The sequence below is a fragment of the Oreochromis niloticus genome, linkage group LG3, assembly GCF_001858045.2.
Source record: "Oreochromis niloticus isolate F11D_XX linkage group LG3, O_niloticus_UMD_NMBU, whole genome shotgun sequence".
Classification (NCBI taxonomy): domain Eukaryota; kingdom Metazoa; phylum Chordata; class Actinopteri; order Cichliformes; family Cichlidae; genus Oreochromis; species Oreochromis niloticus.
Window position 1 is genome coordinate 35,288,729 of NC_031967.2, and position 23,747 is coordinate 35,312,475.

At 37.7% G+C, this 23,747-nt stretch overlaps 2 protein-coding genes across 13 annotated transcripts in view; one reads left to right on the plus strand and one right to left on the minus strand.

Annotated features, from left to right (window-relative positions):
• Window positions 1–1,917: 1,917 nt before the first annotated feature.
• On the plus strand, window positions 1,918–16,399 carry LOC109198953 (uncharacterized). 5 transcript variants are annotated; one of them, XM_019354308.2, is made up of 6 exons: window positions 3,265–3,371; window positions 14,590–14,645; window positions 14,753–15,112; window positions 15,285–15,353; window positions 15,689–15,746; window positions 15,866–16,399. In XM_019354308.2, exons 2-5 carry the CDS (start codon window positions 14,597–14,599, stop codon window positions 15,733–15,735), a joined length of 525 nt encoding a protein of 174 aa, XP_019209853.1. In that variant the 5' UTR covers window positions 3,265–3,371; window positions 14,590–14,596; the 3' UTR covers window positions 15,736–15,746; window positions 15,866–16,399. The 5 variants fall into 5 exon arrangements, with proteins under 5 accessions (XP_025758011.1, XP_025758014.1, XP_019209853.1 ...); XM_025902224.1 differs by lacking the exon at window positions 3,265–3,371 and adding exons at window positions 11,891–12,140; window positions 12,554–12,778 and having other exon boundaries at window positions 15,285–16,399; XM_025902226.1 differs by lacking the exons at window positions 14,590–14,645; window positions 14,753–15,112; window positions 15,285–15,353; window positions 15,689–15,746; window positions 15,866–16,399 and adding exons at window positions 1,918–2,165; window positions 2,930–2,985; window positions 3,622–4,079 and having other exon boundaries at window positions 3,093–3,443.
• Window positions 16,400–16,540: 141 nt separating this feature from the next.
• The window catches only part of LOC100708740 (butyrophilin-like protein 2), a 94,673-nt gene continuing 87,466 nt past the window's right edge, over window positions 16,541–23,747 (minus strand). Inside the window, exons 1-4 of one of the 8 annotated variants that reach the window (XM_025902196.1) lie at window positions 23,574–23,728; window positions 21,910–21,964; window positions 21,512–21,802; window positions 16,541–16,760 (exon numbers count right to left, since the gene is read on the minus strand). In XM_025902196.1, the coding sequence (XP_025757981.1) occupies window positions 16,729–16,760; window positions 21,512–21,802; window positions 21,910–21,964; window positions 23,574–23,609 (414 nt within the window). In that variant the 5' untranslated portion in view covers window positions 23,610–23,728 and the 3' untranslated portion in view covers window positions 16,541–16,728. Of the gene's footprint in view, window positions 16,761–16,847; window positions 17,048–17,630; window positions 18,133–19,923; window positions 19,981–21,442; window positions 21,803–21,909; window positions 21,966–23,573; window positions 23,743–23,747 lie in introns of those variants that run through there. The other 7 variants (XM_025902201.1, XM_019354303.2, XM_025902189.1 and 4 more) reach the window with 7 other exon arrangements.

Here is a 23,747-nt window from a genome sequence, read left to right on the forward strand (position 1 = left end):
GTAGCGGTGATGTTGTTATGGCTTTCAGCCAAAATACTGTCAGCAGTGATGGAGCGGTTGGGTTCCAGCCTCCTGTGCTTGACACTGCTACTCATAACAGAAAACCATAGTTGGTGATATCCTTCAAGCAAAAACAGGTAGACAGAAACAATTGTGCCTCCTGCTGATTGTGAATTACCCGTTTTCAACCCCCCCACTCACACACACACACACACACACACACACACACACAGGCACACACACACACACACACCTCTAACATTCATACATTCATGAGGCTTGTCTTCTCTGTGCTTTAAATCCTCTTCATCTCAATCCACATTTTTAACTCTAAGTGAATTATAGAGAAAAATAGAAAGTGGTGATTGGTGCTTTATAAGAACCAGACCAAATTACTTCTGTCAGTTGCCATTAACCAGTTTAGAATTCCTGTGGTTCAGGTGCTCCCCAGTACGATAGACTATCTGTCCTTTAAACATAAAGCAGACAATGCCTGCTGATTAAATTGACTAGATTTTGATGTCTCAGCAGTTTCAGCTGATGTCGTGTTTCTCTCCTCTAAGTCATAATCTCAGCTAAGTAATCATACAATATCCCTTTCACAGGACAATTATATACAATATAGTATATTTTTTTTAATTACAGTAAATTGTTTAATTAAAAAAAAACATGTTTCAGTAAGATAACTGTATTATATCAAGGTCTTAGCATGATTTTGACTGTACTCAAACACAAGACTAAGAAAGTTAAATAAAGAACTCAGAAAGGCCTGTCATACTGGTTTCTGAGCGTGCTGCCATCATGTTTACATTGGATGCTGATGTCAGTCGTTTATTATGTAGATCCTGAAAGAACTAAAGGTTTATTGACATCTCCATTAATGCACGACAAAATGAGAGGGAACACGGATGTGTACAGAGCTCTGGTTGGAAGTGACTTTGAAGTGATAGTTTCTGGTTTGCTGGCAATCTTATCTCAGCATCAGCTCTGACTCATCTGATGTCACTGTCACACTCGCTGCAGAGGTGAGAGAGGAAAGAAGAGCTCCAGTTAAAAAACTCCTCTTTGTGATTGTTTTTTTTCACATTAGGTTACCTTTCTAATATTTTAAATGTAGAAACTCACTCTTTACCCTGTGATAGAAAATGAAGTACGTTTTGTCAGTTCAGTGCAGAAATCAGTTGTCAGATCTCTTTGGTTCTCAGAATTCACACCAGTTTCATCAAAGTGGACAAACAAGTGAGCTCACAGTTTTCCTCCTGAAGTCTAAATGTGAAATAAAATAATATGTTCACATTCACAGAAATTACACTTGGGGGGGTTAAAAGGACAAAATTCACATTTCACATTTAATAATTACATTTATTTGTACTCCCTAGAGGTTGTAACCCTTTAACCCAACCTGTTAATGTTCATGTTTATTTAGATTGTTGGATTTTTAATGTTGAATTTTTGTATACATCTCTCAGTTAAATGTTCATATATTTGAGCTACAGATTATTTAAACAGCTCCTGGTTCCATCAACACTTCAATAGTCTGTGTTCACCTAAATACACCTTCTAAAACTAAATAACTGCTGAAGACTCTCACGTTGACACAATGTAAACTGCAGCGTGTTTACTGATGATTTATGGACTCAAGTAAACAATACAGTGTTTCCTTTAAAGTTAGCAGATTTTATCCAAACAAATGTTGATGGAAAGATGTACTAAAACATTTGATGATCCTGACTGTGAGCGTGTTATTCAGGCAGTGTGTACCGTTAATGGATAATTACAATTAAGTCCAAAGATAAAACACTTTTTTAGCCCTTTTTAATCATCATCTAGTTTAATTAAAAACATAGTAAATATATAAGAACTGTGAGCTCATGTTTCATTTTTTCCTTGAAGCTGCAGATTATTCACAGCTGATGAAAACCAATCTTACTGCAGCATTTGAAACATTACAGAACAATGAGACTCTGTTAGTCCCTGGACAAAGGTGTAAACACACTGACAATGAAAGCAACAGCAGAAATGACGTGAGCCCAGAGAGAGATGGAGATAAGACTGCAAGCATGAAAACCAAGCATGAAAACCAACATTGCTCAGACTACAGGTGCAGTAACAGTAACAGCAGAGAGTCGTCGGCAGCGCTGAAACTCACCCAGAAAAACAAACAGGTATTTTGTTTGAATAATGTTTCACTGTTTTTCTGATTTTATAGCCACTTTATTCTTGTTTAATCTTGTGAACTTTTATAAATGCATAAACATAAGAAGTGATTCAAATAGGCAAAGTCTATCTATCTATCTATCTATCTATGTATGTTATGATATCATCAGTAATAGAGTCAGTAGTAAAATGTAAAAAACAACATTTTTTTTTTAAATAACCACATTCACTGAATAGACTAACTCTGTAGAGAAGAGAGAATATATCCCTGCACTTTAAGGTTTTCTATCTTCAACCCTGGTTACACCTATTTTAATACTTCTCTTTATCATTTAGAAACATTTTTTCAAATTTTGACAACAAAAGGAAAAAAATATAAAACGAAAATATTTCAGCTTTAAATCAAATTGTTCCTTCTTTAGCTGTACTGACTGACCTTTGAAGATGCCTTCAGAGTATGAAATAAAATGTGGAAAACATCAGACTGGACGCTTCTTAAGCATTAACAGTACAGCTCGATAGAAATGCACACAATCAGTCATGGATTGACCTCTCGAGAGGATCTCAACCTTATTGAAGCAGTGTGGGACAGAAAACAGAAGGCAAACAACATTCAAAGAAAAGCTTTCACTGTAAAAATTAGGAGCATGAACCGGATCAGACCTTTTAATGAGTGAATGAAGTCAGGCTGTAGATTTTCCTTCTTCTAGCTGTACTGACTGACCTTTGACCTCATGTGTTGATGACTCCTCACCTCTGTCTCCTCTCACAGGGAGAAGATGATCTGCAGGATCCTGCTGCTCATCATCCTCACCTCATGTGTCTCTGGTTAGTTTACAACTTCACTTTATGAACTCCAAATAAAGCTCAACAACAGATTTGTTCCAGTTCTCAGTGTGTCTGCTCCTCTCTTTCCCTCTCTGTCTCCTCAACAGGATCATTTGTAGTCAATGTGACACAGACCTGCTATCAGGCAGAGGAGAACCACAACATCACACTGGAGTGGACGTTCACACCCACAGCTGAGAGCTTTTCCATCATCTGCGAAAAGGAAGCTGATAATACAGCCTGGGTCTTCTATCATGTTCATGAAGGTGTTGAGGTGTCAGAGTCTCAGGATGAAACGTTTTCAGGACGAGTCCAGAGTGACAAAGACGCCCTCAGAGAAGGACGAATCAGACTTCAGCTGTCCAGACTCAGGACTGATGACTCGGGTCTGTACCTGTGTGAAATATACACGTGTTATTGTGTTTTCATATCTGCCAGTTGTCGACTCAATGTAACCGGTAAGGTTTTTATTGGACTTTTAAAAACTATAATTAAACAGATGTGCTGAGAACTGATTTTTCTTTTTCATTTATGTATCTATTGAATTTCATTTTATTTAAAAGAGCATTAGGCCTTATATATTAGAAATGTGTTTTAATGTTTTAACTCCAAGAAATTTACTTCATTTTCCTACAGCAGCTACTGACCAACTCCAGTCTCAGAGTGCAGAAAGTTGGGGAAGGAATAAACTTTCCATCGGACTGGGACTAGCAGCAGGATCCGTACTGTTGTTCTGTCTCTTAGTTACCTTTTATTTATTTTTAAGCAAGAAAGAAAAAAGAAGAAAACATCTGCAAAGACAAGGTGTTACTTTCCCTTGAGCCTGAATGAACTCTCTGGATTAAAAACTGTTTTCTTTCAACATCTGATTTTCCATGTCAGAAAGTAACTCACAATACAAAATGTTAAAAGCATTTTTCTTTGTTAAATAATTTTAAAAGCTCTCCTTTCAGAAATATTTTGTAATTGTTAACCTTTATTAAGTTATTAACCTGCAAACATCGTCATCAATGTGAAAATTATTCTGTTCAGGAAACAAAATCTTTTTGAAATCATATTTTATACAAGTATTTTTAAACTGTCCCATTCAGACATTTGTGGTCACACCAGCTTGTAATGGAGAATAAAAATAGAACAAGCTTTATTTTATCAATTCTTCTCTGTCTATAGAGTCTTTTTTTCAGTCTAAGGAACACAAAGAACAGCTGCTGTCTGTTTACCTGCTGGAGTTTAGATTGAGTTACTTAAGAATGCAGCATCTTTTAGAGACCTTGTACTTGAATGTGCACACACAACAAGTCAGTAGTTAGACATGGTTAGATTATTTAAACATCAAATGATGATCAGACGAACAGAGCATTACCAAAGTGGTGTCTCTGTTCCTGAAGTTTTACATTCCATAATATTTAAATGATTTATAAACATTAAAGTCCTTCACAGTTAATTTGTTATTTTTGAAACACATTGGAACACACTCACTCATGTGAAACACATAGCTGGGAATGTAAACATCTAACACCTGTGAATCTGTGGGGTAAACATGCCCTGAGAAATATGACATTGTGTTGTGCTGCCGGTGTTCCAGATCAACTGGCGTTTAGATTAACTGGCGTTGGTCGAACAGATGTGTGGCAGTCTTGCGTTTCAGGAGCTGCTACCGACAAACCAGCAAAAAAAACGCCAAATATGTCATCTGTGACACTTGTGAGGTTATCTCAAACACACTCCGTCAGTCTTGATGCCATTGAATTGACTATGTGCACGTTAGCATATGCTAGTTCCGGTGCGGAAAATCCTGTGTGGAGCTTTGTTTCCGGTGTCCTATTCGCGCCCTGTTTAATGTCCAAAAGAAGTTAACCAAATGAATGAATTAAGCGTCGATTTACATTTCTATAGATGTCTTGGTCATTTACCCAATATAACTGTAAATGATGTTCATGGACTTGTCGATATTTTGCCCCCACGCCTCAGAGCAAAAGAGAAAAGGGATTCAAATGTTATATTTCTCAGCTGTCCCTCGTTTATTGCGGGTGTTATGTTCTAAAAATAACCAGCGATAGGTGAAATCAAGTAGCCAATTTTATTTTTTTGATGCGTGGACATCGTGGACATCCAGTACTGCACTTTTTAATTTAGAAGGTAAGTCACAACATACCCTTCATACATACTAATGTATAGAAACCCTCACCAGCAATCGTTCATTTTTTGTGTGGCTTTTTTCACGGTTTGTTAACATGCTGTGTAGGTGTGGACATAACGGGAAACATCTGTGACTTTTGTTCACCTGTAGTTTGAATGCTGAACATTTGCCTGTTTAAAGAATAAGACCAGTCACTATACAGAGATGTGCTTCTGAATGTGGACGATGTGTCTTATGCTGCAGTGATGCAGTTCTGCTTGTGTTGAGTGATGCAAACAACCGATCGATCTAAACTCTTTAAACGTCAATCACGTGGTTACCGGCTACCTGCGAAAATAATCGGGACGGTGAGCCAATTTCTGTCTTAGAGCATTTGCGCTGCTGTGTGTTTTTGTGGTCTTCTTTTGCGGCTAATTCAGTGAATTTTGGTCTGATCGTGGTGAAACTTTGTGTGTGGAGTCAGTGATAGCTCTGGGAGCTAACCAGCCTATCTTTAATCGGTTACTTACATGAAGTCTGAAGAATTTCTGGTTCGGTTTTGTTTGTTTAGCGGACTTCTGCGCATTTACGTAACTGCTCGTGTAATCACGGCTTATTTTCGGTGTGTTTGGTGGTTGTAGAAATGGTTTATATGACATTTTAGCTGAGATTATGAGGTTTCTGTGGATACCACACATGTCTGGACTTATATTTCTCAACCCGCGTTATAACCGATTAAACGTGATCTCCTCCTTTTTGCCCCCGGTACCGGAGACGTGGGGCTTAAGTGGTTAAACATCAAAATCTATCATTAGATCTTTTTGTGACACAACAGTGGTGAGTGTTCCCACCTTCTGCTCTTTGGAACTTAACGCAATCTTTCCGTTTTCAAGTTTTGGACATGATTTTGGAGTATATCTTCGCAGTAGCGATTTACCGCAAAGTAAAGCTACTGGAAATGTGCAACCCCACATCCGGCCTCAAACCAGGAAGTTAGCATTTTCTCGTGCACATAGTCAATTGAACAACAAAATGTTTAAAAATGTCGCGAGTTTACCTGGTGATATCCTCATGTGCGACGCGATCGCGAAAATAGCAAACAATTAACACCACGCCGGTGTTGCTCACAGGACAGCAAGGGTAAACGATCGGGAGACTCTTGTCGTCGTTATCGTTCCCCTCGCACGTTTTATTTCTCCGGTTTCAGCGTTTTTGTTTCACAACTAAAGCGTGCAGTTTACTTTGTGTGCACTAACATGGACTCGTTTGAGCGCCACCTCTGGCCAAGTGCCACAGCCTACAGCCAGATCAACTTGTGACACACATCTGCACCACGTTTGAATTCGTTTCATGCACAATACATTTGTACCTTTCAGTTGTGTGTTTGTTCGTCATGCAAATAAACCTTTGAAAAGAATGAAATGATATCATATATGTATCATTGGCCTACATTTGTAGCCCAATAATACATACAAATTCCAAATCACCACTCCAATTGGTCATCATGATTTTAATATTCTCTTTTTCCATAACAATGAAATACACCTTGGACAAATATGACACATCAATAGTTCATTAGTGTTGTCACATCACATCCTGTAAGCATCTTCTGTCTGTGTCTTTTCTCTGGAAATGAATATTTCCAGCCAATATAGGCAATCCATCAACATGGCTGGAGAGTTGGTAGTTATATACAGTCTGTATACGTGTGGTTAATCTAATGAACATTTGTAAGGAGATGGCAGTTACTGTGAATTTACAGCAGTTACACAGTGATAAGTAATAAACAGCCAGTGAGAGTGAGTGGATTTAAGAAAGTCAGTGACTCAGGTGTGTCGATTGGTTTGTCATCTGTTTGTGAGACTGGAGGAGACGTAGAAATCTTTTGTTTTAAATCTAAGTTAGGAACATTCCTGTTTTAAAACAAGCACCTTTTGTGAGAAATGCAAGAAGTACATCTGCAGAAAGCACACAGTTACATTCTGTTCATCATGTGGACAAAATTGAAAATGTTGAACATTGAAAAACTGAGAACGTTGAAATGTGTTTGTAAGAACGCAAAACCTTTACCAAATTGTTCCTAAAATAGTTATGGACAGTCTAACTGTTGTATGTCTGTGTTCTACATGTTTATCTAATGGAAAATAAAGTTGCTATTGTCTTATTGCAGTTTCTTGACAATTCTGAGTGGATTTACACAGTACGGGTCAAAATGACCCACAACAAAATCAATGTCATTTTTTTGTTTTTCAACATAATACAAGGGTTAATTTCCAAAACGTGCATATGATCTTCAATATGTAGCAGATCCACTATCACATAGCGGCTGGAGCAGTTTCCAATGGAGGTCAGTCCACTGCTGCCACCTGTGCAGTAGCGGTTTTAGATACGGGCGACATGGGCGGTTGCCCGGGGCGGCATCGTGGTGGGGGCGGCATCACGGGCATCGGCAAAAAAAAAAAATTGCTTTTACTCATGCTGCCCCGACATCATGCCAGCGCATATTGGGAATGGCATAGGCACCGATCGGTTTTCTATCGCCCATTTGCTGGGAGTAAGGGCGCCCTCCGTTTGCGAGGTGCGCCTGCTGCTTGCGGCACAGGGAGGAGAGGGCGGGGCAGCGGGGGATTCTCTGGCTGGCTGGAGCAGCGTCTAATAACCAACTCGCAAAATAAAAGAAAATAAAAACAAACCAACAAACACGAAAACACCAGACATTATGATACAGACTTATAATTTGCGCCGATGTTTTTTCAAAATTCTATACGGGGAAAGTGAGTGTGAGAGCCCTCGGTGCGCCTGCTCGCTGCTGAAGTCAAAGTAAACTTTATTGTCATCTCCGCTACATACAGTCCAGCATATAGAGAGACGAGACGACGAGGCTCCAGTTACAGCAGTGCAAGTAAACGAACAATAAATATTTAAGAGTAAAAAACTAAATATACACTTTAGGACTCGGGGTAAAGGGATCAATAACAATTTAAAATGTATATTTTATATTTTGTTGATTTAAAGTCTCACACACAACCCGTTTTTAAAGTTTAAAAAAAGAGAGAAAAGAAGAGGAGTGTAGCGACTTCCACAGTCGCTAGAGGCCGGGGACTGAGCCTATTTGTCTGACGCGCTGTCAACTTTACGCAATAATGCGAGAGGTGGAATTGCTTGCTTGTTTATTAAAGTGCTTGAAAAGTTTACAGAGCAATGTGATCGGCTCGCGATTCAAACTCTTAAAACATCACAGGCTCTAATGCAAGAAGGGGAAACTCGTTGTGCTGCGGTCAACAAAAACTACAGCTACCGAGGCCTCTCTGTCAAAATCAAACCAGTGAATGACAGGCTGACAACGCCCTCTTAACGTCACCGCTACCACCCACGTGACTCCCGTTACACATCACCATAGCAACCAAACAAATGAAAACCCAGTGATTATTAAAATTCAATACATTTAATTATGGCTCCTACATGGAGAAAGATACAGGTAAGCAGATGTGTCATTGGATAATGGCAGGTCATGTATCCTAAAACTTTCAGAATACTTTCTTAATTATGTGGGTTACAGTTCCTCCAAGAAGAAATGGTAAAAATAGTAACAGTAACAGACTAAACTCCAAACAATATATACAATAATATAATATTAATTAGTCAGTGTCAATTGTTGATTTGTCCTGTTCTCATTGTATGACGAATTATGATGTCTGTTTAGTAGCCGTTTGCATACATGTGTGTGTGTGTGCGTGTGGGGGGGGGGCAGAGGGGGTGTTCGCCCAGGGCGCCAAACAGGCTAGGACCGCCACTGCACCTGTGGCCAAGTGCCAGAGCCTAGTACTAGATTAACTTGTGACACATCTGCACCTGCTGCTATGATTACATTGAGTTGAGGCTGAGTGGCTGCACTTACCCCTGGTACATCCAAATCTACCCACAAACATGTTGGAAGATGCAATGCTAGCAATGTGGATTGTCAACACTAAAAACAATCAGTAAGCAAAGACAACAGGGATCAATTTTTTCTGTTTATTTAGCACCCACAACATTTGTAGTCGCCTTCTGCACAGGGGAAGTCCACACACACTGTGTGGTACCACTTTCCGCAGAAGGTGCATTCAATCTGCAAGATTGAATGAGATTGTCAGGGTCATTGTCTGACTGTTTATTACTTATCACCTGCTGTACATTCACAGTAACTGCCATCTCCTTACAAATGTTCATTAGATTAACCACACTTATACAGACTGTATATAACTACCAACTCTCCAGCCATGTTGATGGATTGCCTATATTGGCTGGAAATATTCATTTCCAGAGAAAAGACACAGACAGAAGATGCTTACAGGATGTGATGTGACAACACCAATGAACTATTGATGTGTCATATTTGTCCAAGGCGTATTTCATTGTTATGGAAAAAGAGAATATTAAAATCATGATGACCAATTGGAGTGGTGATTTGGAATTTGTAGGCCAATAATAAATATATGATATCATTTCATTCTTTTCAAAGGTTTATTTGCATGACGCACAAACAGACACAACTGAAAGGTACAAATGTATTGTGCATGAAACGAATTCAAACGTGGTGCAGATGTGTGTCACAAGTTGATCTGGCTGTAGGCTGTGGCACTTGGCCAGAGGTGGCGCTCAAACGAGTCCATGTTAGTGCACACAAAGTAAACTGCACGCTTTAGTTGTGAAACAAAAACGCTGAAACCGGAGAAATAAAACGTGCGAGGGGAACGATGTCGACGACAAGAGTCTCCCGATCGTTTACTCTTGCTGTCCTGTGAACAACATCGGCGTGGTGTTAATTGTTTGCTGTTTTCGCGATCGCGTCGCACATGAGGATATCACCAGGTAAACTCGCGACATTTTTAAACATTTTGTTGTTCAACGGCATCAAGACTGACGGAGTGTGTTTGAGATAACCTCACAAGTGTCACGGATGACATATTTGGCGTTTTTTTTGCTGGTTTGTCGGTAGCAGCTCCTGAAACGCAAGACTGCCACACATCTGTTCGACCAACGCCAGTTGATCTAAACGCCAGTTGATCTGGAACACCGGTGTTTAAGATGGACACAGCCTGTGCACAGGCACGTTACCAGGATGTCCATAAATGGTCAAAAAGAACCCTTCAACTTGTTTGTGATGTCTCTGTGTAAAATGTGCTCATTAATGCAGCCCAGTGCCACAATTTGTTTTCCAATATGAGTCATCTCACCCCACATTAGCTCCTCATGGTATGAATGCCATTTTACTTGTTTTATCATAAAAAAATAAAATAAATGACTGACTGAGAAAAGCAGAGGGACTTTTAGTCCAGTGGGAAAGAAACAACAACAACACCGCTTTGTTACTGGAAGCATTTTTTTATTAACTTAAATAAAGTTAAACATAACACATTAAATCACTCACCTGGCAGCTTAAACAAATAAAAAAAAAAAGTTTTCCTGCTTATTATACTAAACCACAGATTTATATAGATTTCATTTGGTTTTGCTATTAAGGTCATACATCATTCCCACCACTAACACATGACCCTACACTGTGTTCACTGCATCATTCCATGTTTGGCACTGATCACCACCTGCACTCATGTATATATCTATCTACTTAGCACTTTTAATTTTAATTTTTATGTTTATTTAAGCATTATCTGACAGTATGTTTGCACTAAGTACCGCAGCAATTTCCTAATGTTGTAAACCTGCTCTACATTTGGAAATAAAACCCTTTCTGATTCTGATTCATGATTTTTTTAAATAAATAATTTCACATTTTGAGCAAAAAGTCATCACTTTATTTGTAATGAAATGTATTTTCAAGATAATTGTATCTGTGTTTTAGTGATGGGATGAGCACTTGTGTTTTGGTTTGTTTATGTAACCATGGAGATTAAAAGCCGTTAAGTTGTTTGTAGTGAAATGTATTTTCAAGATAATTGTATCTGTGTTTTTGTGATGTGTTGTAAACTTGTGTTTTGGTTTGTTTATGTAACCATAGAGATTATTCAGAGGTTTGTCTCATACTGATTCCTCCAAGCTAAGATAATCATTATCTTTACTTGTCAGTCAAGTATCTTGGCCCAACCCAAGCCACTCAGAGACTGTTGTTAAAGAGATGTTAGAGATACTGAAGAGAACATGTCAATAATCGAAAACTACACAACAGTGACTTCTGAGCTCCATTTTCATGTTTCAGTTTCCATAATGAAACTAAAATGTGGTTCTTGACCATAAAAATGTTCAGATAGTCAACAATAAATTTAATTCTGTTAAGGCTACATTCCACTTTATTCACAGGCAGGTTAATATCTAAATTATAAAATTTAAACATGTAACTTTGTATCAGTTAAAAACTACTTTCTTTCATTGTTCAGTTCAAGGTTATTTAGTTTAAAAGGAATTTTTGGTTGCTGAAAGTTGTTTACATGGTCTGGAGTGTAGTTGCCTCTTAAAAACTGCATTTGTCATTATCCAGGGATTTGGGCTTGAATTCCTTAAAAACTGCCTATAATAAATAGTTTTATTTATTTTCTAGGTTCTCTATATTATATGTTTTCTGTGTATTCAGTTCTTATGATAAGGTAGTTCTATAGTAATATTAACAATAGTTGTTAAAATGGCTGTTATAATTTTGTCCTTTTGTCTCTTTCTCTTGATTGTCTCCATCTGTGTCTCATTGCCCTCCTGTTTCCACTTCCTTGATTACCCTTATGTGGATAAATAGTCCTGTCATTCCCTCACTCTGTCATAGCATCTGTCTAAGAGACTATTAGACTAAACCATATGAAACATGATGAAGGACACATAGTGCTTGTGGCAAGCAGGTTGACAAAAAATAGAACAAAAGCCCACAAACATGTAAAGGAAAACTTAAGAATATTCTTTAAGAAGGCTGGAGAACTATTCCTGAACAACTAAAAAAACGTATTTGTCTTTCAATACACTTCTGTACCCATTTCACATTTAATATTTCTTGTGGCGAAATGTAAAGGAATGAGGAGTGGCTCAAGACTTTTGCACAGTGCTGTACTACAGGGTATGGCTTTCTCTTTTAGTAAATGTTATATCAATAAACTAAATGTGGTAAAACTCGACATTCAAATATCAGTGCATGTATGTAGAAGATTTAGATTATGCATGGGATACAGTGATGTCAACACGATCATCTTAGCTATAAATCAGTGACTTTTAAACCTCATTCTGGTCACCTTGTTAACTGCAAATAGATCAAGCAGGTATAATCAGGGAAATAAATCTGTGTTATTATAACATTTCTGTCATGATAATGTCAGATTTTATTACTTCTCGAATGTTGTTGCAACAGTTGTCTGAATTCAAACTATAATGATGATCAGATGAAAAGTCTGTTTTTTTCCCACTGGGCCTACAGCCCAGTGCTAATTCAGGTTTTTCCTGCTGAACTTTTTTTTCTTTTTTCTTTTGGCAAAGACCACATAACCTGTGAGCTGTAGCCAAAAGTGAAAGTTTAAAGAGAAATGAAGTCAAGTTTGAACAAGTAGTGAGGCGATGATTGGCTGATCAGCAAACCGAAGGCAGATCACCCCGCCTACTGTGAGGCGATATAAAAGCAGGAGTCAGAGTAAACCACAACACTGGACGGACTTGTTGAAGATAAGAAACAGTTTGCAAATGAAAGGAGAGGAGGACACTGCTGTATGTATTATATATTTTTATGTATTTTTTTCTCCTTCTGGTCTGTTTTTATGTTTATTTGTATCAATTATCCATACAACATGAACCTGAATGCATGCAATGCCAGTGTGTCATATTTGAAACATACAGTGTTTTGTGAGTTTTTGAGACTTCTACGTCATCAGTGTCATTTTTTTCCCCCTGAGAAATCTAAATATTTGCACAATATATTTTTAAGCAATTTAAAAAAAAAATGTCAGCTGCAGCAAATGATACAAATTAAAAGCCATATATGAAAATTACAATTTCTATTTTTTCTTTAATTAATTAATTTATTTTTTGTTTTCCACCATGGTTCATTAAAATCTTGAACCAGAAATTTCTGGTGATTATTTCATGGTTGAGGTTTTACATGGTTAGACAATCATTTTCTCAAGCAGTGAGGTATGAAAGGTTAATTTATCAACCCTTTGATTTGAGTACAAAAACATACACAATAAGGCAGTCAAAACTTTAAATTCATTTTCCAAGTGTAGGAGGGAGTAAGGAAGAGTAAAAGTAGAGGATTGAAAGGAGGAAACTGAGTAGAGGCGTGGGATTTTTGCAGCTTGGCAAACCTTACCAGGTTGTAGGCTAGCCAAGAAATATATTATTTCAATTTTTTTTTCACTGTTGGAGGTTTTCCAAAGGGAAAAACAACAGCCACTAAAAGAGCAGCACAATTAACATAGACACACAGAGGCAGACTTCAAACTCACAGAACAAAAACTGCAGAAAGCTGCAGGAGTCAGTGTGTGTCAAAATATGTCAAATGTTACAAACACTGCCATAGCCAATGATCTTACAGTGATTGAGTAGATTTGAGCGACCAAAACTTAATTTTGAAAAATCTTTTTAATAAATTCTGAAAGTTTGTCTGGGTACAAATTCTGGAAATGGCTAAAAGTTTGCTAAAAAGCATCAGTTTCATAGTGATTCAACATGCTGCAAATGTAAACTTTAATTTTCACACAGTAACAATATTTTATCTTTATTCTTATTCTATTCAAATTTCAGGTGGATATTGTGAACCTGCTAAGAAGAGTACATTAAAATATAAAATATGCATCTCTGTTGTCATTAGATGGTCTTATCTAACAGATCCAACCTAATGCTTAACTAAAACATAAGTAATTAGTAAAAACAAACATAGCAAGGCAAAGGGAAGAGCCAGTTAACTTTATTATATCCTCATCCACCTAACAAGAAAAGTATGTGGCTGTTTGACACAAGCCATCCATGCCAAATAAAACTTAACAAAATTCAGATTAACCGGTAAGGTTTGACTAATTAATACAAAGAGTCCAGAAAATGGGACAAAAAATGCTTATGAAATAACTATTTAACATCCAAAAAACATTTATTCTACATTAACTACTGTTTTTTTTTAAAAAACAATGGTTTGTGGCTTATTGTGCTGTAAGCTAGTAATCAATATAGTATACTGTAGTGTAATAATCACTTATAGAAAAGCTATTTATATGTTAACTTGCGTTCAATTCCCCTTTTGTATCTTAATGTGACAGAAAAACATTTTGTCAGCCCTGAAAACTTTAAAATATCAAATATTTTCAGAGTAAATTAAAGTGCAGGTTTTTCTTCTGGTTGCTTCCATTGCAGTGGTTGTAGTTCATTTAGTTTTGGTCAGTCAGTGTAATAATCAGGATCATGAACAGGATCAGATGTTGTGATGAGTGAATGAAGTCAGACTGTAGATTTTCCTTCTTCTAGCTGTACTGACTGACCTTTGACCTCATGTGTTGATGACTCTTCACCTCTGTCTCCTCTCACAGGGAGAAGATGATCTGCAGGATCCTGCTGCTCATCATCCTCACCTCATGTGTCTCTGGTTAGTTTACAGCTTCACTTTATGAACTCCAAATAAAGCTCAACAACAGATTTGTTCCAGTTCTCAGTGTGTCTGCTCCTCTCTTTCCCTCTCTGTCTCCTCAACAGGATCATTTGTAGTCAATGTGACACAGACCTGCTATCAGGCAGAGGAGAACCACAACATCACACTGGAGTGGACGTTCACCACCAAACCTGACAGATCCTGGACCTACATCTTCATCCTCTGTAACCTGATAACTGAGGATAACGTCTCAGTCCTGTATCAGGTTCATGAAGGTGTTGAGGTGTCAGAGTCTCAGGATGAAAAGTTTTCAGGACGAGTCCAGAGTGACAAAGACGCCCTCAGAGAAGGACGAATCAGACTTCAACTGTCCAGACTCAGGACTGATGACTCGGGTCTGTACCTGTGTGAGGTGAACACTGATTATGGCTTCAGTGTTGGAAGATGTCGACTCAACGTCACTGGTGAGATTATTCAGTAAAACATTTATGTCAAGTTTAGCAGTACTTTGCATAAATAGAAATGCTCTGTTTGTGCTTTAAAAATTTGTTGTGAAATGAATTCGGATATTTGTTCTTTAAAAAAAACGAACAAAAAAACCTATAAATGAATCAAATTTGTTTGGTCTCTCTGCAGCAGTGCCAGATTGTCCCGAATGTGAGAGAAAACTGGACACATCAAACACAGAAACTCAACAATTCACAGGTGTCTACTGTGGACTGTCAGCAGTTGTGCTACTTTTCGGCTGCTCTTCTTTCATTTACTCTCTGCATAGAAAACAGAATTTTTACTCAAAGCTCAGTGATGCATGTCAGTCAGTTTCCAGATGATCAGTAGAAACAGTCTGACCAATAATGTGAATGAGTGTTTAATAAGACATGTTTTACTTTAAGTGCTCTTTGCAAGCGATACATGTAAGGCTAGAAATCGAAAAATTCAGAGTCAATCTTTTTTTAAATGACATTTAAAATGTCATGGTCATGAAATACAAGCTCTGATGTATTTCAGTATACAAACCTTCAAAGTTGTATTTTGCACAGGTGATATTAAACTGTCAATGGTGAGACGTCCCTTTTCCCAGAGTTGAACACCATAAAGGTAAGACTCATATAAGCTAAAAACTCCAATATTTAAATGAAATCTGTTTAACATCCTGATGGATGTACTCATGGGGGTTCAAAGCTGATAAAAACTGCATTTTAATTGTTATTTAACAGACAGTGCATTAGGACACATGCTGGCCAGAGAATAAGTGTCATGATGCACAATAATGGACATCAAATTGATTTTTTTTATCTTCGTTTTTTTGTTTGTTTATTTGTTTAAGACACATTATCAGATTGTCACTCATCAGACAGATGATGAAATGTGCACTGTGTTCACTTTACTGTAATCATACAGGGAAACACCTCTACCTCACGCACCACATGCAGCAGATATAAATTCAGTGTTTAATGTGTTTACTGTTGTAATGTTGAAAGGATTCAGATTAATTATGTTAACAATGAAGATGATCTGACGTGTTGTAAACTGTCATGGAGTTGTGTGTAGCAAAGGACATTATACTTAATATTATGTACATATTATGTAAGTGCACACAACAAACATCTCTGCAGGTTCACTTATATCTGTGTTAAAGTTGGAGTTAAACACAGCTGGTAGAGCTCCTGTAGCTCTCAGTCTAATGTACATAAATGCCTGTTCCAAAATCTCCTGAAGTAAAGGTTTAATGACTTATTTTGTAAAATGAAGTCACGCTGTTTGTGTTTCATTTGTTTTCTCCATATAATACAAAAAACACAGAAAGCCATAAGGGCTGCTACTAGCTGCAGTCTAACATAAAGAAATGGTTCTCCCTTGAGGTTCTGCCTCTAGCTGATCAGAGGCCATTGTTTGGTGAAGGACATCAACATGTGTAGCATAAATGTTTATGGAATTGGTTTACACTGAAAATTAAGCTGTAGAATATCTGAATTTCACCTAATAATGGTTTTCAATGCACAATAGATTTATATATAGTACACATATTAGGAAAGAAAAGACCTTGCCAGGAACATGGAGCCTGCAGCTATCAAATCAGTCATGGTCTGTGTTCACTTTGAATATATAGACCCGAGTCATCAGTCCTGAGTCTGGACAGTTGAAGTCTGATTCGTCCTTCTCTGAGGGCGTCTTTGTCACTCTGGACTCGTCCTGAAAAAGTTTTCATCCTGAGACTCTGACACCTCAACACCTTCAAAACATGAAACAAGACTTAGTCTTTAGGACCAGTTTTCAGGCCACAGAGTATGAAGATGTAGATCCAGGATCTGTCTGGTTTGGCTGTGAACTATTGGCCTGCCTCTTCTTTTGTTTCTTCTTTTGTTTCAGCCACTAGCTCTTTGAGAATCGCCTTGTTCCTGCAAAAAAAATTCTATTTTATGTTTGTCAAACTCTGCCATCTTTGGATTTTTTTGTAGATTCAACTTAAGTAATGGGGACAGGTGTGTTTTGTCTTGTAACAGACTGCCATATATAAATTGCCTTAATAATTTAAAATTAGTTCTTTTGTAAGCGGTCTGTTATCCATAGACATAGCAGTGGTTCATCCCTTGAGTTAGGTGACTGTTTAATGTTTGAATGATCCATAGGTCAGTGTTAAATAGAAACATTAGATACCAGAAATGTCCTAAAAAAAATGTAAATTTATTGATGCATAATATTTTTGTGTATTTTTTCTTTCTCTTTCTTTATATATTTTTATTTTTTATATAGAAAATTGTTTATTGTTATTTCCATAGCGCTTCTGGTCCATCAGCTGTCTGAGAGAAAAGTAAACTCTCTTATATAAATAACATGCCTAAATATGTTAAATAAGCAGAAAGACCAAGCTTTGAAGAATGAAGCAATTAAGTGGTTAAAAACTCCTGCTACATTATGAGCTCTAAACTGAAAACTTTGACAGTTGCAGAAGAACATGGAAATAAATTGACAGAGAATGAATTTGGCATTGACACAGTAAACAAGTCATCTTTATTTTAGTTAAATAATAATGTGTGTGCTCACTGAGAAGCTAATGCTGAAAGCTGAGTTGGAAGTTGGAACAAATCGTGGAGTCAATAATGAACGTTAGTGAAAGAAGTGCAGTGAAATTTTGAATATACAAAAGCTTGTATTTAAACAAAGATATTTTTGGTTTTAATCTAACATGAAGAAGAGAATCTATGATACTTCCTTATGGAGAACATCTTTAGTTGGCTTTAATTGTATGTTTTTTTTTGTCAGAAAACATTCAGATTGAAAGCAGCAACATAAAACATAGCAGATGAAGTAGTTCATTTTAAAAGAGGACCTCCTATCTTATGTTTTCTAAAAGACTGCACAAGACCCTGAACAGCAACAATGATCAAAACTATCATGCCACTAACTATTAAAAGTGCACTCTCTAAAACTCCCAGAACAATTTTAACTTGATCCCAGTAGTTCTTATTTCGACTTTCAGCACCTGCAAGAAGAAAAAACAGATGAAGTTAGAATCCTCTTGATCAAGATCTTCCCATATCACAGCCTCGCACTTCCGGCCTTCTTGGTCTTCGAAGGACCCGGCCAACGTAGACTGCGAAGGCCGGGTCCTCTGAAGGATGCAGCCTATGAGTTGGCACATAGCTGTTATTTCCCTCTGAGTTACTGATTCTGTCACTATTTAGCTAGTCTATAAGTTAGTTTATTAGCCGGAGCCAACCAACCAACCACATAATGTAATGCTCTGTACTGACAGAAGATGGTGCTACACACGTCTTCAAAACTTTAATTACTTATTTCTTAAATCCAGCTTAACAGACAGTGTTACATCTATCTCATTTTTTGAGAGCATGGCTGAATGATGTAAATTAGCCTTTATATTTGTAGTGTTTCATGTCCTCTTTAACAGAGGGAATAACACAAGGGGATAAGAAGGAGGAAAACACTCAGGTAGCTTCTTAAACTCCATAAATACAAATACCAAGAATAACTAAAATATAACTATAACTAAAGTTTAAAGATAGAGTTAAAAATAAAGAAACTACAAACAAATAAAATTAAGAAGTAAATAGAAAACCCTTAATAATAAGCAAGAATGTTAACCCAACAAACTGTCAGTCCAGGCACGGATCACAACAATTATATTTTGGAACTATTTTTCAGCCATGACTAGACTCATAAACAGCTGTAGGGTAAATTTTACAGGACATAAAGAAATTAAAAAAATCAGACAAATAATAGAAATCTCCACATACTGCTCAGTAGACTTGTAGTCAAGACCGCCTAATCCGAGACCAAGACAAGACCAAGACCAGAGGGTATCGAGACCAAGACAAAGACCAAGACCAGAGGGTATCGAGACCAAGACAAGACCAAGACCAAGTTGAGACGAGACCAAGACCGAGACCGAGTCGAGACGAGACCAAGACCAAAACCAAGACCGAGACAAAAAAAGTCTTTAAACTGCAGCCAGATGCTGCTTCGTTTACAGGTGTCAGGCATATTTATGTGTTTTTGCTTTCACACAGCCCTCCTCACCGCTGTCTACTGTCTCACTCACTTACTGAGAGGACAGACGCACGCTCCACTTGACTGTCGCGTCTCTCACCCTCTCTGTTTTTCACATAATGATATTATCCTATATCCTCGCATGTGATTGGCAACAATATGGAGGGATTGGAGCATAACTGAGCCACTGTGTGAGAGCTGAGCAGCGAAAGGAAATTAAGTGAGGGTAGAAATGACTGAAAGATTATTAGGCTCTGTTTTGAGTTTTGTTCAAAAAAGAATGACTTCATATAGGAAAAAAAATAAATATCATATATGCAGGACACCTTAAACTAGTTTTTTAATTAAGCAGCAAGGCAGAACAAAGTCGGGCCTGTATCAAGACACAGGGACTAAACCCCAATTCAACCAGACCCAGAACTGATCCGGAATTAAAACAGGACTACAACAGTTCAAAATCAGGACTACTTAGGACTTAACCAAGACGGAACCAGAATCAGAACTAGATGATAGTAGCACTGAAAATCATCATAGACCTGCACTACACTTATTTTTTAATTCTACCAAAGTACACTATTTAGATTCTGAAAAGTTTATATAATTATTTAGCCTTGTTGTGCAAACAAGCCTGCATAACTTAATAAATATAGAATTTGAAAAGTAACAAATGGTATCTAAAAAGAAACAGGTACTAGATACATGTTCTGATGAGTTTTGGCAAACAACCATTTGACTAACATGTGTGTCTCACCTGCTCTTGTTCGATCTCTGTTCTGTCCTCATTCTCCCTCTCCCTCTCTGTTCCTCTCTCTCCCTCTTTGTGCTGACAATCAAGCCAAACACCAACATCATCAAATATACAGTTGAAACCAGATATTTACATACTCTTCAGATAAAAACACAAACACTTTTTTAATTGTAACATCAAATCAGACTAAATGTTTATTTTTTTAGATTGATAAATATAAAAAACATATTTGTTAACTTTAAGAGTAAAGAGAAAAACTATATGTATTTCTTAATTGCAAATGGCACCAAATTGTATTCAAAATTGAGCCACACTTATGGAGCTCCACAATTCTTTTCCTGGTGTTTTGGTTGACATCTCTTGATTTTCACATGTCACAGAAACAGGCTCTGTGTTTTGCCTTATATGCATCCACAGCTGTGCCACCAATTTACTCACATGGACTCTACGAACCTATCAGAAGCTTCTTAAGCTCAGAATGAAATGTCTGGAGTTTTCTTATTAATTAACAATAAACTTAGTGTATATGTTCTCCTAAATTTGATGAAAGGGATAAAAATAGACAGCTCTGTCTCTCTTTATTCTGTCATTAAACTAATTCAAAAGATATTTCAACATTTATTTATCTAAAACAAAAGTTTACTCTAAATTAATGTTTAACAGTAAAAATAGTTTTTATGTTTTCTACCTAAAGTGTATGTAAATATCTGGTTTCATCTGTGAATATACTGCTGTGTATTGAAATTCCTCTTGTTTTGCATAGATATACTGAACAACATACAAAACATAATATATAAAATAACATCTACCTGAGTTTTTTCTTTGAAAGAAGCTTCTTATGTCCATTGTTGTGTTCATCAGTACACAATTGAAACCGATTTAGAGAGTTTGTTTAGCCGTGGAGGGTAACAACTGAAAATATGAAATGTAAGCTAAGACTCTCTAAAAAATCAGCATTGTTGTTCGGCTTTTTATTTATCCATTTGTTGATTCACTCGAAGAGCAAGTAACGCAACCAAGTGATCAGTTTGATATCAATCTTTTGTGATACACCGTCATATTTACATTATTAGTTCAGTACGAATGATTTGCTTTGGTACCTGGCCAAACTTAAGCTCTCCTCTGTCTGCAGCAAACTCGCAGGCAGCACCTTCTCCCCCCTCGCTCACATGCGTGCTGTGCTCAGTCGCCTAGTACCTGAGCTCGGATCATACCAAAATTAGGGGGAATTTACGACGGTGCCCCATGCTTCTGAAAAAATGACCCGGGCTTAAGCCCAGTAAGCCACCCCCCCGCTCCGCTAATGGTTGACTCCAAATCTCCGGAACACTATGTCGATTTGAGAACGGAAGATCGAAACAGCGAGACCAAGACCGAGACAAGACAAAAGTCCATCGAGACCAAGACGAGACCAAGACCACGTAAAAGTGGTCTCGAGACCGGTCTCGAGACCAAGACCGGTCTCAAGACATCCAACTCTACTGCTCAGTGTGACACTGATAATAATCCTTTAAAAAAGGTGAAATAAATAACTTACCAGAAACACTGACTCTGCATCTGGCAGAACTGAACCTGTAATCAGTGTTGACCTCACACAGGTACTGACCCGAGTCATCAGTCCTGAGTCTGGACAGTTGAAGTCTGATTCGTCCTTCTCTGAGGGCGTCTTTGTCACTCTGGACTCGTCCTGAAAACGTTTTATCCTGAGACTTTGACAACTCAACACCATGAATGACACGATAGAGGACAAAGTGTTCATGGCGAGCTATAAGGCAACAAATGATGGAAAGAGATCTGGTTGATCTGTCAGGTTTGGTGGTGAACGTCCACTCCAGTGTGATGTTGTGGTTCTCCTCTGCCTGATAGCAGGTCTGTGTCACATTGACTACAAATGATCCTGTTGAGGAGACAGAGAGGGAAAGAGAGGAGCAGACACACTGAGAACTGGAACAAATCTGTTGTTGAGCTTTATTTGGAGTTCATAAAGTGAAGCTGTAAACTAACCAGAGACACATGAGGTGAGGATGATGAGCAGCAGGATCCTGCAGATCATCTTCTCCCTGTGAGAGGAGACAGAGGTGAGGAGTCATCAACACATGAGGTCAAAGGTCAGTCAGTACAGCAGGAAGAAGGAAAATCTACAGTCTGACTTCATTCACTCATTACATCTGATCCTGTTCATGATCCTGATTTTTACAGTGAAAGCTCTTCTTCTGATGCTGGTTGCCTTCTGTTTTCTGTCAGGATGATCCCACACTGCTTCAACAAGGTTGAGATCCTCTGGAGAGGTCAAGCCATGACTGATTGTGTGCAATGTATGCATTTCTATCGAGCTGTACTTTTAATGCTAAAGAATCTGCCAGTCTGATTTTTTTCCCAGATTTTATTTCATAGTGTACAAAATCTGAAGGTATCTGAATCGGCATTCATAATTGCATCAATTCTGACTGGCTGAAATACATCCCCAAACTAGGACTCGACATTTACAAATGATTTATAGATGACTGTAGAGACTCGCTGGTGTACCACTCTCCTTACCTCTTCTTTATATACGGATCATGAATTGAACTAAATGTTTTAAATTTGGTATAATAACTCTATAAGACCTATTGCTACTGCATCCCATTTCTTGTGAAGCAGGGGAAGTGAGTTCATTCAAAGATATGGTGAGGTCAGTAATTCAAGAGGGACTCAGAGTAGAGTTGCTAATCCTACACATCGAAAGGAGACAGTTGAGCTGGTTCGGGCATCTGATTAGGATGCCTCCTGGACGCAACACCGCCTACAGGTGTTGGCCAGAGGGGCCGATGGCGTGATATGGCAGCCTCGCTTCTGTCAGTCTGCCCCAGGGCAGCTGTGGCTACAACTTAGCTTGTCTCCACCAGTGTGTGATTGTGAGAGTGAATGAATAGTGGAATTGTAAAGCGCTTTGGGTGCCTAGAAAAGCGCTATATAAATGCAATCCATTATTATTATTATTATTATTTATTATTCTAAGGTTTCTAGGTGAAGTGTTTCGGCATTTCCTACCAGTAGGAGGCCCTGGGGCAGACCCATGGCTTATTGCTGACATTTTAATGACTGTGATACTTAATTTGGACCCTGTAGCAAATAATAACTGGATAAATAGATAAATAGTCCAATTTATTAAGATGGAATTAAATAAGCTTTTACTGGAATTTTCATAATCATAAAGTCAAAAAACATTAACTCAAGATTCTGAGCAGTAACTTATACTGTGAATGAGAAAGAACCCAGGTGTTGTTTCATTTAGGGCTTTTTGCTCTCTGCTGCAAATATTAAACACTCAGTGCTGTCTGCGTTAAGCTGCAGAAAATAGTTTGCCATCCAACTATTAATTTCCTTAAGACAATCCATTAGAATGGATAGTTTATCCAATTCACAAGGTTTAAAGTGAGGTACAGTTGGATATTGTCTACATACAGATAATAGGAAAAGATTTTAAAACTACTAATAATAAGGCGTAATGGCAAGATCTATAATAAGAATAACAAAGGTCTTAAAACAGATCCTTGCAGAACACCCCATGAAAATTCAGTTACATCTGATCAAAAGTTTTTCACTGAGACAAAGTAAGGTTCCATGCCAAGAAATCCCTACTATAGATCTTCTGTTCTTTCTTTGCACTTAAAAATATAAATACTAACATAAAACAACTGGAGAGATACATACTCCTGCTGCATCCTCTTCTTTGAGTTGGTATCTGTTTCCAAAAAACAACCTCCAGCTCTGTTATGTATCTTCAGTCTGCCCAAACTGCCCAAAGACACCAAGTTGATATGCAGTATTACTTTTTATGCTGTCACAGATAGGCATTTTGG